The 14,923-nt window shown below is 46.3% G+C and overlaps 1 protein-coding gene and 1 long non-coding RNA gene across 4 annotated transcripts in view; one reads left to right on the forward strand and one right to left on the reverse strand.

Annotated features, from left to right (window-relative positions):
• Window positions 1-14,923, reverse strand: part of Frmd4b (FERM domain containing 4B) — a 321,370-nt gene that overhangs the window by 185,944 nt on the left and 120,503 nt on the right. The window contains exon 1 of one of the 3 annotated variants that reach the window (XM_052174394.1): window positions 3,323-3,808. The exons of 1 other annotated variant lie outside the window; for it this stretch is intronic. In XM_052174394.1, the coding sequence (XP_052030354.1) occupies window positions 3,323-3,484 (162 nt within the window). In that variant the 5' untranslated portion in view covers window positions 3,485-3,808. Of the gene's footprint in view, window positions 1-3,322; window positions 3,809-14,923 lie in introns of those variants that run through there. One more of the 3 variants, XM_052174393.1, reaches the window with a different exon arrangement.
• On the forward strand, window positions 67-3,234 carry LOC127678981 (uncharacterized). Its single transcript, XR_007976662.1, has 3 exons — window positions 67-343; window positions 782-827; window positions 2,468-3,234. It is a non-coding gene; the product is annotated as an uncharacterized LOC127678981 (long non-coding RNA).

Below are 14,923 nucleotides of genomic sequence, written 5' to 3' on the forward strand. Positions count from 1 at the left end.
GGGGTTTGAAATCAGGTCATCAGACTTGGGTGCAAGCTCTTCCACCTGCTGAGGCAGCTTTAATGCCATACACTGTATATTTGCTTACATATTCTTTATTATTGTTGTTGTTGTTGTTATTGACACACTGGGGATTAAGCTCAATGCCCCACATGTGCTAGGTCAGTGTTCTACCAATAAGCCACACCCCAGCTTGAGGAAGGGACATTTCTCTTTCTTCCTCTCCCTGAAGTCATTTTTGCTCCTTTTGGGCTATATCATGCCACTGAGAATGCATGCAAAGTAATCCTGCTCCCTGTGCCAATTAGCGCATGGCATGGGGGTGGTACGTGGCATCTTGGTGGTACGTGACTATTGGGGTGGTGTGTGACTATTGGGGTGGTGTGTGACTATTGGGGTGGTGTGTGGTATCGGTTGGGCAGTCCTGAGGATACACAGGAAATTCTGATAGGGGAATATATGAAATTCACTTTCTTTCTGCCTGTGTTGATGTGTAGGCCTAATGCACTTCTACTGTTGTCAGACACCAGGAGGAAGGAGGTCAGATTATCATAAACCCAGTGAGTGAGCATAACCAGGACTGGGGAATGAGCGCGTGTCCCCTTCTAACCACCCAGTTGGGCCTTTTACCATTAAAAAAATAATAATCAATCCTAGATGCTAGAACAGATAATATTTACTGGGTGCTTTCTAAGCTCTCGGTCGTGTGCTAAATGTTCTACATGTCAATTAACTCTTATTAACCTCTTTAATTAGTACTGTTCCATTCTTCACCTCACAGAGGATGAAAGCCAAGCAGCGGAAGGCTGATTTCCCTACGGTCACAGGTAGGAAGAGCTTGGATTCATCTCTCCTCTATCTCTGGGGCGGAGAGTAGAAATCATTTTCTCTACTGCTTCACGGTCAACATAGTCTGCGCTGCCATTTTACTGCTAAGCACTTGAAACAATTTTTTAATGATCTTTCTAAGCTAGCAATGGAGCTCAGAGGTAGAGTCTTCACCCTAGAATCACCAAGGCCCTGGGTTCCATGCATATAACTTCCCAAACAAACAAACAAACAAACATCTTCACAAAAAATCAAGCAATTTAGGTCTGTGGCTCACCCTGGGATACTATAGTTCTCTCAGGATGAAAATTGCCTTTTTTGCTTGTTTGTTTTGCTTTTTAAATCTTAGTTCTCCAAAGGACTGGGGACTTTAATGTAAACATCATATTTTTCTCTGCTTATGACAATACTTAACCCATCTATATTTTGTAAGTTCGTATTGACCGGGAGGATGAGAGAAGAGAGAGACTTAGTTAATGCCTGTTTTACAGAGGAGAACGAAATATCTGAATGGCTTACCCTTTCAGGCTGCTGTTGTGTTTGAAATGAATGGTTGATGATTTGTGCCATATATTTGTAATCCCAGTGCTTGGGAGGCAAGGGCGGGTAGATTCATGGCACTTGCTGTCAGCCAGCCTCACCTAATTAGAAAACCCCAGGCCAATGACAGGCCCTGTCTCAAAACTAAGGTGGACTGTATTGCTGAGGAGTGGCCCTTCTGGGCCACATGTATGTGTGCACATGTTCCGCATGCCTGCATACATATGTGCCCCCACACAATCATGAGTATATACACATACAAAACATTTTCGAAATTAAAAATACTAACTATTGGCCGTTCTGGTAGAGAAGCCAAAGACTCGTGTTTGGAAGCGTCATCTCTGAATTGCTCAGTAACAGCATTAGTGATAAGCCATAAATCCATGGAATCCATGGGGAGTGGGGCACGGAGCCTGTCTGGTTGGCTACGGTATTCCTGCTCTCCTTTTGAAAGTTCCTCAAAAATTAAGAAGAAAAAGAGGCCTCACGCAGTGGGGGTGGGGTGGCTGCATTTACTCCAAACCAAAGTGAGCGAAGACTTCCCAAGAGAGAAAAGGCCTGAAAGACAGACACATGTCTGGCTCCCAAAGGCCAGGCGTTCAGTTTCCTGTGGCCAGATGAACCAAGGCCACAGCTCCCTAATGCTCTCAAGCCCGGTCCGGCCTCCAGGGCTCTCAGTGTGCCTTGCGGATTCTCTTTCAAACTGCATGATAGTATAGATATGTTAGGCAAACCAGGAGCACTGAAACCACAGGTTAAAATGTGTGTGTATTATATATATATATATATATAACATGTGTGTGTGTGTGTGTGTGTGTGTGTGTGTGTATTAACAAGAATGACAAGGGAGCATTCATTCCTTAGTCTGTCCTTAGTTGGCCTTTATTCTATCTGGTTGATGGAAGACTATGACTTTTCAAAATCAAAGCTTGAGCCACATATGGGCTGCACTATGCCAGATATATTTCAGTCCTACTAGGAACAGGGTCAGGTTATAGGTAAGGGATTATGAGAACTGAAACAAACTATATCCGGGAAAGAAGCCCAAGTAAAAATCTTCATAATTCAACAACGTAGTTTTTATTCTTTTATCTTAAAGGTATTAATAATCCAAACAGAAGACTTTTATACACCCATTTACTACTGTTCACAAAAATCCAGGCAAGTTGCAATCCCAGAGAGAGAGGATGAATGGTCTCCTCATTGGGCAAAGTTGCTGCAGATTTTGCCTGCAAGATGGGGCCAGCAAAGCAATAAAGAGGCTGTGTTGTGCGACAGATTAAATCCAAGCGTAAGCATTCCAGCACTCAGCCAAGCCGCCCTTCCCTCCCCTAGCCTGTCAGGCTCTCACAAAGTGCTCCCAATCCCGTCCTTCCTTCCTACCCAAAGCCAGGCAACACAGAACCAGCTTTTCCTGGCTGTGCCCTGCAAGCAGGGTCTGCCTGGTGGAAAAGTGTAATAAAATCAAGAAGGAAGAAGGCAAATTCACTAAGACATGCTCTGACAGCAAGCAATCACGGGAAACCATAGCTTCCGAAATGGCCACCCCCCAATGAAATGAAATGAAATGAAATGAAATGAAATGAAATAAAGCAGAAATAATCCTCTCAACCTCAAAGTCGCTTTCCACAAACGCCAGTTGCAAAGCTACAGCCCTCCTTTACTAGTGCCAGCAGGAACCTCCATCACATTATAATACATGTCTGCTTGGGGTACGGGGATAACTCCCAAGTGCCCACCCCCCATGCCCAACTGAAAAAAAAAATTCAGGCTACAGTTAGCTAGAGCTGCTGAGGATCTGAGCCAAGCGCTAAGCTCCCCACGGGGAGTTGAAAACAACGATATGGGAAGCCTGAGGTTATGAAATCATACAGGTGGACCGGCTCTCAGACTGAGCGCCGGGCATCTCCCCCCACCCCCGCAATGGCCCCAGGGCGCCAGCTCCTGGGCTCACCTGGTACACATCCCGCAGCCCGCACCATGTCCGCAGCACCTGGTGGCAAGCCCGCAGCCTCTCGGTGTACCATCTCCGCAGCGTGGACACGGTCAAGTTCCACACGAAGCGGCTGCCGCTGAACAGCAGGTCCTCCACTCCGCACATGAACACCGAAGCCATGCCGCTGCTTTTCCTTCGGAGCCTGGATTCCGTGATACTGGGCTCGCCACGCTGCTGTAGCTGACAGCCCCCCCGGGGGTCAGATCTGCCACTGAACTCGCCTTTCACTGTGTGTCCCGGCCAGGTTGGGGCGGCATGCCCCAGGATTGGGTGCCCGCCAGCCAACGGCTGCGGCTGGCACGGAGGCTGTGTCACCCCGCCCGCCCCCAGCGCCAGCTTCCTAAGCTCCACCAGGCCAGCCCTGGGTGCTCCCTGGGCGCGGGAAGCCCTGGCCGGTGAGGACTCCCCGCTGCGCTGCTCCAGGGCTCAGGGCCGCTGGCGAAGGCCAGCAACTCTTTGCAATCCTAGTGGGGAGCTGCATTTCAGCGCGTTTGCACACACACACACACACACACACACACACACACCCCTAGACCCAGCCCGGGAACACCTGTATTTTACTCTTTAAGGTCTCTCTGCCTTGCATCTTGCTCTGTCCACACCTCAGTGATAAACACCTCTGGGGAAGCTATAGAAGCAGAAGGGGAAGAAAAAAAAAATCCAGTAGCATCTCCCTTTAGATCTCACTCCTGAGGGAATTGTGCATGTTTTCTTGGCTCTGCTGAAGAGGCTCAAAGCAACAGTGTGTACGCTCCTCCAGAAGGTCTTTGCTCCTAACCTGAGGGTCTCCAGGAAAATGCCAGCCTGCCTTGGCCACCAGCAAAGTTCCCCGATACCCTCCAGAGCCAGTTCCAGGGCAGCTGTGAATGCAGAAGCAAAACAAGCCCTCTTTGATCCTCTCCAACCAGCATTCAGTTAAGGCTCCCCGGGAACCAGACGCTTCCAAAGAGGATCCCTGGCCAGTGTGTACAAAATCCACCCCTCGGGATATGCCTAGGCACAGATGGCATCACAGAGCCGACTGCAGAGCTTGCTGCTCAACAATAAATAACAACTATGCACATGAATAGAAAAATAAAAACCCTTCCTCAGCTCAGAAGCCATGGGACAATTCATGCTTTTTTTTAAGGTCCCCACAGGGAATGATATTATCTAAGGAGTTTGAAATGGGAATCCGAGGAGTCCCACACACCCTGAGTCTTCTGTATTTTTCCTTGAGAATGTTTGTATGTTGCAGTCCCCAGAATCCTAACCCATTGCCAGAGCAAGATCACTGCAGCTTGGAAGCAATCCCAATTACACTCTCTGGATCATGTGTGCACACACAAAGATACAAAAGAGTTAAGTGAGGCTTGTTGGGGAGAGGGAGGGGCGCAGCATCAAGGGGCGGAGTCAAGAGAAGGCAACGGGATGATTATGATCAAATTACATTATCCACGAGTGTGAAAGTGTCCTGAAGCCCGTTATTATAGTTATTATATAATTAATACACGGTGATGATGATGATGATGATGACGACGACGACGATGATAAACACCCCTCTGCAGCAGATTTCAGGATGGAGGTACTTTACTCTGAATCTACCTGTTGGGCAATGGTGAGAATTTCATTGGTGGATTCACACCTGTGCTACCATCTTTGCTATTAAGTGGCTGAGATGTAAGATGCCAAAGCTTTTTCTTCCCATCTTGCTCCAGAGGCCTCGGGACAGATTCTCTGCCAGTCACTCAGCTCCATTTCAGGTTTCAAATGTGCCGTTAACATCGTAATTCAGGCCAAACACAGGCATTCAAAACAACACAAAAATCTGTCCTCAGAGTACCTGTGGGTTTCAAGGTGGTTGTAACCGGAAAACTTTTTAAATGAAGTTTCTTTCACCACCAGAAAGAAAAAAAAATGCTTAAGAGAGTCTGGCCTTCATAGAGGACACAGCCGCTCTGAGATCTGATGCTCTTTCTTGGCAGTGAATCTGTCTGCTTATTCATATTAACATTCTGGTTATAGTTTACCAGGATAACAGTCATAGTGTTTACACACACAATCCAACATAACGAGGTTTTACTGAATTGGAATAAATGAACCAAGCATAATTTAGGGAATAAAAGGGTCACCTGATGGGAAATTATAGAACTTCCAAAAAAAAAAAAAAAAAAAACAAGTGTACTAATAGCTTTTTTTTTTTTTTTTTTTTTTTTTTTAATGATACAGTGGACTGAATTCTCGGAAATGTCAGGCAGCCTAGGGAATACCAGAATAATATCCCCAACAGGTCAATTCCCAGTGTCTCGTGACACCATCCTCTGAGAAAAGATGCTCTCAAGACACCTGGGCAGGTACGGATCAGTTCACACATCAGCAGACTGCAGCCTGGGACATTTTCACTCCAGGTTTCGAAGCTAGTGCTTACGATATGTTTCTTTCTTTTCCTTTTCAAGTGTGCATGCTCAGGTGAAGCCTCGGTTGCTCACATGGAGGCTAAAAGTCGATGCTGTGCCTCTCCCTCAGTACTTGTACACATTATTAGTATTTGTTCAGACAGGGACTTCTGTGGTCAGGGTGGCCTCAGAATTGCTAAATGGGAAGGATGAAGCTGCTCTCCTGACCCTCCCACCTCTCCCTCCTAAGTGCTGAGATTACAAGAATGTGCTACCACGCCATGCAGTGTATGTAGTTCTGGAGACTTAAACCCAGGGCCTGTGCAAACTAGGCAGGCAGGTGTTCCACGGGCTGAGTTCCATCCCCAGCCCCTCCACCTTATTCCTCTAGACAGGTCTCTTGCTGACCCAGAAGCTCACTTTTTGGCTAGATTGGCCGGCTAGTGAAGCCCCAGGATCTCCTAACTCCACCTCCCAGTTCTGGGTTACAGGCACACATAGTCACTTGGCAGTGGCGTGGGAGCTGAGGATCTGAACTTACATCCTCAGGTTTGCACAGCAAGTATTACACCCATGGAGCCACCACCCTCACCCCCACCCTCACTCCAGGCCTGGACAACTTTCTTGCAAACGAGGCATGGGATAACAGCGTTTGCCGGACTGGACAATCCACAGCACTTGGGAGCTTGCTAAGGTTGCAAGTTTTCAGGCCACTTGCGGACCAGTAGCCATGGGGACTGAGGTTAGTAGTCTGGCTTTTCACCTTTGACCCTGTGGAAGAGAAGAAGTATGGGTGTGGGAGAGCTAAATGTGGTTTCAAATTCCTGAGCACCTTGAATATACTCCTTAAGCAGATAATGTCTGAATGTTCTTGGCATCAGGGGAAGATCAAGTAAACATACTCTTCAGGAAGTGTTTAGGATGGCAGTGGGCAAGAGGCAAACACCCAGGACATCTAGCCGCTGTCACTACCAAAAGCAGGAATTCTCTCAACTTTTTAGGGAGAGCAATATAAGTAAAATATAAAATTAACATTTTTGTTTCCTGCATACGGGTCCTTTGTTTGCATGTTAAGTCTGTGCCAAGTGCATGCAGTGCCCATGGAGGCCAGTAGAGGGTGTCCTATTTTCTAAAATTGTAGTTGTAGACACTTGTGATCTGCCGTGTAGGTGCTGGGACTGGAATTCAGGTCCTCTTGAAGAGTACCCAGTGTTCTTAACCACTAGGCCATCTCTCCAGTGCCCATATATGCATTTTTAAAGCTGGCTATGTTATGAGATTACAAGCTGTGTTTGTAATCTCAGTGCTGGGGTGACAGAGATAGGTAGAACCCCGGGATGTGCTGGCCAGCCAGCCTAACTTAACCTAGAAACTCCAGGACAGTACCAGATGCCACCTCAACAAAATAAAATAAGATACAGGTCTATGACCTCAACATGCATATGCACATACATGTGCACATGTGCCTGCACACAAACATGCACACACAAATATACTTTTCTGAAAATAATTTTTAAATGACTCTTTAGGTCATTTTCCTTTGCTGAGGGTTAGGGCCAGAGGTGACTTGTATTGAAGGGCTGTTCTAATGTTTTTCCCCAACTTCCCCAAAATGCTTCTAGAAACTCGGTCTTCACCATCTGAGATGGTGTTTCCTGTGGACTTAGGAAAATAGAGTATGCTCAAAGTGGGACCTAGGACAGAAGCCCCATTGTCCCCACCAAACACAGGTGTAGATAGATGCCTCCTCTTCCATTCCAGGAACGGATGTGGGTGCAGCTGAATGAAGGCTTGTAGCCAGAAACGAGCAACCTTGGTGACCAGCCACAGGCAGAGATCAGGTCCCAGACGCACACCTTAAAGCAGGTCTGTAATTTTCCACGGAAAGAAAGCTAAATCACAGTAGTTTGAAAACTGTCTTCTTTCCCCTTTTTAATTCAAGAGGTGGATTTTCCTCTCCCCAGCATCAGAGATCCCTGCAACACACTGTAATTTCCTGTCGCTCTCTCCGGAGGCTTAGGGAGATTGGCTGACAGCATTACTCAGACACCTGGGAGCGCTGCTGGGGACGTCAAAGAGAGGTTGTCATCATCCCCGAGGCTCCTGTAGGCTTCTCCTTAAACACCTGGCAGGAAGGACAGCACCAGCAAGCACCAGGATGATGGCACAGACTGGTAACTCCTGGACAGGGAGAGGCAGCCAGCCCTGAACATGACTCCAGTGGCTCCTTCTGCCTGTTAAAGAGTCCATCTGAGCTGGGCATGCTGATGCAATCCTAGTACTGATGAGGCTGAGACTGATGGAGGTCAAGCTCAAGAGAAGCCTGGGCTACCCGATGAGTTCCAGTCCTGCCCGTGTTACAGGGAGGGAGCCAGTCTCAAAGGAGCAAGATGAGAAAGGAATAGAGCAAGAGCCCTTCTGACATCTGTGGACATTGTTCAGCTGAACGCCTCATGCGTGAGGCCAAGTTCCGAAAACCCACACATACCGGACACGAGGTTTTTAAAGCGGGTGCAACCAAGGTCCAGCTCACCGGCCTTGAGACAGAAACAGTTGTGCACTCTGCCTTTAAATTTGTGTGATGCTTGTGTGTATTTCTGCTTGTCACAGCCAAGAGGTGCCCCTGGCACCTAGTTAGCAGAGGCTTGGATTATGCCTCTGTTGTGCTCGGTGCGGTGTAGAGCACATGTCAGTACCCCAGCGTCAGAGATCTGGGGTGCAGGGATTCCAGGTCTAGTTGACCTTTATAGCCCACTGCTTCCATCATGCAGAAACATCATCTCCAGAGGGCCAGAAGAAATGAAGCAATCACCCACGCCAGCCTTCACATGCCACAAAGCATAAGGAACTCAAAGCCTTCAAAGAAAGACCTGGAATTCTGTTTGCCACTGTTTCATTTTCTCCCTGCTTAATATCTGTCATAAAAGGAGGCATAACTTTCATCACGGGCTATTGATAGTTTCCTGCTTTGCTTTTAGTTTGCTTTATGGAAGCCAAGCTTTTTCTTTGGCATTTTGTTTTGTGTCTTGAGATGTTGATCTCACTGTATAGCTGGGACTAGCCTGGAACTCACTTTGGGTTGTGGTTTGAATGAGAATGGTCCCTTGTGTTCATATATTTGAATGCATGGTCCCTAGTTGATGACAGAACTGTTTTGGGAAGGACTGTGAGGTATGGCTTTGTCTCTCTGTCCCTTTCCTGTCTGTCTGTCTGTCTGTCTGTCTGTCTGTCTGTCTGTCTCTCCTCCCCTGCCCCCACTTGCAGATTAGAGGTAGATTCTTAGCTACCATTCCACTGCCATGCCTGCCTGCCTGTTGCCATTCCCCGCCATGAGGTCATAGACTTAACCTCTGAGACCATAAGCCCACCCCCCAGTTAAATGCTTCCTTTTATAAGTGTCCTTGGTCACTGTGTCTGTTCCCAGAGATAAAGTAACTAAGATGCTGTGTAAACCAGTCTATCTTTGTACCCATGATCCTTTTGCCTCAGTCTCCTGAGCGCTAGGCTTACAGGTATATGCCCCCAGGCCATGTACTATTGTATGGCAGACAAGGCACACACACACACACACACACGCACGCACACACACACGCACACACGCACGCATGCACGCGCACGCACACGCACACTAAATACAGACTGGAAGAAGTTAGTAGGAGAAGTTGTCTTCTGCAACCCGTCCTCTGCAGCAGCTGCTTCTCATGCAGAGGTCTGCAGACTCCTCTGCTTACCTCCTCTTACCCCAAGGCTGAAAGACTTTTTGGAGTCTCACTGAAGCCAAAGGCTAGGTGTTTTGCCCTTTCCTGTACTCAATCTCCTTTCCCTGTGGAAGGAGGTCTTCAGGTGCAGGAGTCTGCTGCTGTTTCCATACCCAAGGATTCAGGATGGGCCAACTGACCTCTTTGTCTGTGAATGGCACCCCAAAAAGCCAAAAATATGATAAACTAAATAATGCTCCATGTGAAGGCAGTGATTTAGCTTCTAATTTGGCAAGATCATTCATTCTTTCTCTAGAACAGGAAAGAGTAAGGAGGGGGAGGGGGAGGGTACAGAAGGGGAGGGAAGAGAAGGGAAAGGAAGGGAAGGGAAGGGAAAGGAAAGGAAGAGGGAAGGGAAGGAAGGGGAGGGGAGGGGAGGGAAGGGGAGGAGAGGTGAGGAGAGTAAGGGAAGAAAGGGGAGGGAAGGAGAAGCTAGGGGAGGGGACAGGAGGGAAGAAAGGGGAGGGAATGGGGGAGGAAAGAGAGGGAAGAGGAGGAAAGGGAAAAGGGAAGGGAAAGGAGAGGAAGAAATGTTAGGAGAGAAGAGGAATGGGAGGGGGAAGGAGTGAGAGACAAGGGAAAGGAAAATTACTCATTCTTTTAAAAACTCCATCCCTCGTTATATCAAGGTGTATTCTCCCTACTCAAAGGCAAGAGGAAAGACCCTGCCCTTTCTGTCGTATAGTGCAGTTCTAGGCTCCTGGGTCTTCCCCTTTTGCTCATTAACCAACTGAGCTGATATGGGAAATTTTCCCAGGTCCAGTTTTAGACCTCATTGATGTATCTGTGAAACTATTTGAAGGAGGATGCTGGCTCTAAGGAAGCTAGTGTGCACCTGGCAGCAAGGGCTGACCTGATTTCCAGAGGCAATGATGGCAATCTTGTGACTGAGTGCCCCCCAATAACCTGCCACCTTGTCACCTCATTTCCATCCACATAGACAATGACAAAAATAAAGTGTAATAAATTCTTTAGCATCCTTTTCTCCCAAATAAATACAGGTGGCTTCACCTACACCATCAGTTGACTTTCACAGTATTTTTCAAGATCAGATGGAAAAGGTCATTTTGGTCTCACTTCTTATATATGAATCTGATATACAGAGAGGTCAGAACACCTGCCAAAGACCAGTGGGAAGACATTTATAAGATCATTCTTATGTGGTGTAGGTTCTAAATCTTCAGTCCTGTTCTGGGAGAAAATGGCTCCTTTTTTTATTTATCGGTTATAATTTACTTTGGCCCCAGACTGGAATTTGAAGGTACTGTTTTAGTTTGGGCCGCCATGACTAAAGCTTCATCCTCGGGGGCTTCAACAGTCGAATTAACTGCTCATCATGGTGGAGGCTGGCAAGTTTGGGATGAAGGGGCCAGCCTCCACCATGAGGGGCTTTGGAAGAGGAACATTTGTTATAGAAAGTTTTAATCCCAATTCCAGATTTCTACCACGCCTTTGACCATTTTGTTTCTGGATAAAGGACACACAAACTTTATGTTTTCAATAAGTCTTAAACAGCACAAGAGCTGGGCAGATATCTACCCTCAAGGGGAAGGCAGAGAGAGAGAGAGAGAGAGAGAGAGAGAGAGAGAGAGAGAGAGAGAGAGAGAGAGAGACTATGGGTTAAGAGTCTAGAGAATGTAGCCCTGAGGACTGGCCGATTGGAGTTAAGAGCAGCCCAGATGAAACACAGTAAGTAATAACTTGAAGTTCTTGATGGGAAAGTAGATTCAACATAAAGGGTAGATTTAAGGTTTATTGTAAATATAAAGCGTATGTGTCTACCTTTTGTCCTGGAACTGAATGGTCAAAGGCAGGCTAGAAGGCCTAGACTGGGATTAAATACATTCTACAACAGGCATTTCCTGGTTTACGGATGGCTCCCCTGTCACTGTGTTCTCAGACGTCAGAGAGGGCAACTTCTGGATCTACTCAACCCCTTATATGGGCACCATCTCCATAAGGGTTTGTCCTCATGATGTTACCCCAAGCTTTTCCTTTGCCCCACAGGCCACACCTTCACACACCATTGTGTGGGGATCCACACTTCAAATACCAATGTTGGGAACATATAAACAGTCTGTCTACGGCAGGTTTGGATGACTCTGGAATGCACTTTACTGTTCTGGGGATGGAGTATGACCAAAGCCACAGCCTTTGGCTTTACCAGGATTCATAAGACAACAATAATGGCAATAAAAGATGACCTAAGACAACAAGGAATGAAATTGTACACAGAGGACAAGTCACCTGAGGCACAGGGGCCTCCACTCCTATACAGCAAACAGTAGAAGGGAAACAAATAGAGGTCTTCAAACAAATGGGAGTGAACTTGAAAACAGAACATTTTCCTGTCTTCACTAAAGATACAGAAAACTTGGTATGATCACTGTTAGGAATTTCAAATATTTGGCCCTGGGCAGTACAAGCAAAAGAAAAGCCAAAACTAGTATTCAAAAACAACAACAAAAAAGGACTTCTTGTATCTTGCTGTTCTAATATTAACTTCGCAGTTGAGGGCAGCAACGCATTGTACTTCACTACGGAGTAGATTGCCTGAACCAAGAAGCAGAAGCCAGCATGCCACAGGCCTTCACGCTGCAGATTGTCCACACAGTTCAGAAGCCATGTGCCGAAAGAGAGCTGTGGGTAGTGTTGAGAACACAGAGGAGGAGAGGCATGATCTGCTTTGAGTCAACAAAAAAGGAAGGCTAGATTTCACTTTTGAAGACACAGGCACCAAAGACATTGAAGGTAGACTTCCGCACCTAGGAACTGGCTGTTATTTAGGTTACAGGTCATTTTGGGTCAAGCCTTGTCAGCTTGTATGTATGGGCACATGATGTTGGCTTCCTTGTCATCATCTCCCTTTTTTGGAGACTCCGACTCTGTGGACTCTGTGGGCTGCCTGCTCGGATGGACTAGGGTTGATTTAGAACACTATTCCCAGAATAAGACACAAAGTGGAGCCTTCCAAAAATATGCTCCTTCAGCTGGGAATGGAGCTGGGCTCGTAGAGCATTTACCTACAGTACATGGAGCCTAGAGTTCTATGACTGACACGGTATAAACTGGGGATGGTCATGTTCATTTGTGCTTGTAATCTCAGCATTTGGGGTGGGGGGGAGGAAGAAGGTTAGAAGTTCTGGGTTATCCTACATAGTGATTTGAAGGTCTGGTCTGCATGAAACCCTGTCTCAAAAAAAAAAAACATGACATTAAATAAAAATATTTTCCTCCTTGAAGAAATGGAACACAAGAAAAAAAGAGATACGACATCATTAGTCACCATGGAAGTGCAAATTAAAACCACAATAATATATTGCAACCAAGGCTGGTCCAACTTTCACTGTGGGAGTTTTAAGACTTCAGCCTGCTGAGAAGCCTGTGAATGAGTGTCCCCATCCTAGGAATGAGTGTCCCCATCTATGAATGAATGTACCCATCCTGGGAATCAGTGTCTTGACCCTCATACTTTTCATTTCTCTCACCCTAGAGTCCTGAAAGCAAGAAATCCTCCAACAGACATCCCAGAGCATTTGCCTGCTTCATACCCAAACAGACCTATGCTATCCAATCTATGCTGAAGTTCCAACTTCTTCAGGGGAAAATGACGGTTTAAGTCTGAAAATCCAGACAATGACATTGGACTCCAGGAATGGCTCTGCCCCTCTCAGTAGTGTTTGAAGCTGCTCCAATGTTCCTTGCCTTAGTTACTTTCCTATTGTTGTAACAAGACACCATGGCCAAATCGTATAAGAGAAAGTGTTTAATTGAGCTTACCAGTTTCAGAGGGTTAGAGTCTGTCATAGTTAAAGTTTATTGCTGTGAAGAGACACCATGTCCACAGCAACTCTTATAAAGGAAAATATTTAATTAGGGCTGGCTTACAGTTTCAGAGGTTTAGCCCATTATCATCATGGTGGGAAGCATGGCAGCAAACAGGCAGACAAGGTGCTAGAGAGGTCACTGAAAGTTCTACTTTCAGATCCATGGGCAACAAGAAGAGACTGAGGAATACTGTCCATACATGAGCACCTAAGACCTCAAGTGTATCTGGTCCCCAGTTATACACTTCTGTCAACATGACATACCTACTTCTAGAAGGTAGCCACCCTAATAGTGCCACTCCCTAGAGGCCTATTGGGGCCATTTTCATTCAAACTGCCGCAGAGTCCATGATTACAGAGCAAAGGCATAGCAACAGGAACACCCGAGAGCTCATATCTTGATCTATAAACAAGAGGCAAAGAGAGTAAATAGGGAATGGTTTAGTTTTTGAAAATTCAAAATGACACACCTCCTCCGACAAGGCCATACCTTTCCATCCTTCCCAAATAGTTCTTCCAGCTGGGGATTGATCAAACATTCAAACATATAAGTCTATGGGGAGCCATTCTCATTCAAACCACCATGCTCCTCGTCCATGTTCTGCCTCATGAGAGACGGTGACGCTGATCTCACTTAGGGTTCTAATGCTTTGACGTCAGCACCTTGGTTCTTGCTGTTCTTTCAGACCTGGACCATCTCCTCCAATCCATAAATCGTCCAGTCAACTCCCACCTGTTTTTCAGACCTTAGCTTTCACATTGATCCGTCTAGGATGATGAGACTCCATCTTGATCTTTCCTGTCCCAGCACCCATCATGTTTGACATTGCCTGACCCTGGCATGCACTCCTTGATCATAGGTAACCCATGTGCTTGTCACTACTGTGGTGCCTGGAATAGTATCTGGCTTATTGCAGACTTGCAATGATTTGCTGTGAATTGAGGATGCAAAAGTAATATCTCTGTCCCCACAAAAGAGACTTTAATAAACATATACAACACACACACACACACACACACACAATCATCAGCACCATCATAATGCCTGTGACTAAACTTAAGACGTGGAAACATTTTCCAAGAATGAGAAAACTTGAAGCTGGTATCAGACTAGAATCATCCACCACATGAAATCAAGAAAACTAACTGAGACAAAGTGACGGAGACACAGTCGCAGTGATGGACGCAGCTAAGTGTGAGGTGTTTACAATTAGATGAAGATAGTGGGAGCTAAGAAAGAAGGTGGTGGACCAGATTCTAGGTCTAAATCATGGTAATCTTAATTTGACCTGATTCTGAGTGGTCCTGAAAGGAGTAGTAAGGATTATCTGAGGTATATTTATCCCTCCTAAGTGGCTTAGGTCTCCAAAGCACCTTTCTAGAGTGCACTGGTACATGCAGATGCTACTTCTGTTTCTAGGAGAGGTTACGCTAGGGGCAGGGTAGGATAGTGCAGCTCATGTCCTTATGAGCTTGCTCTTTGTTTCTAAAATAAAACTCCTAAGCCTATATCCTGATTAGCTACAGAAATAGAGAGAGCACTAACAGTTAGCTACTGGCAGTTTTCACTGAAGTTTTGAATGCCATTTTCCAAGCACA

This window comes from Apodemus sylvaticus, chromosome 2 (genome assembly GCF_947179515.1).
Source record: "Apodemus sylvaticus chromosome 2, mApoSyl1.1, whole genome shotgun sequence".
Classification (NCBI taxonomy): domain Eukaryota; kingdom Metazoa; phylum Chordata; class Mammalia; order Rodentia; family Muridae; genus Apodemus; species Apodemus sylvaticus.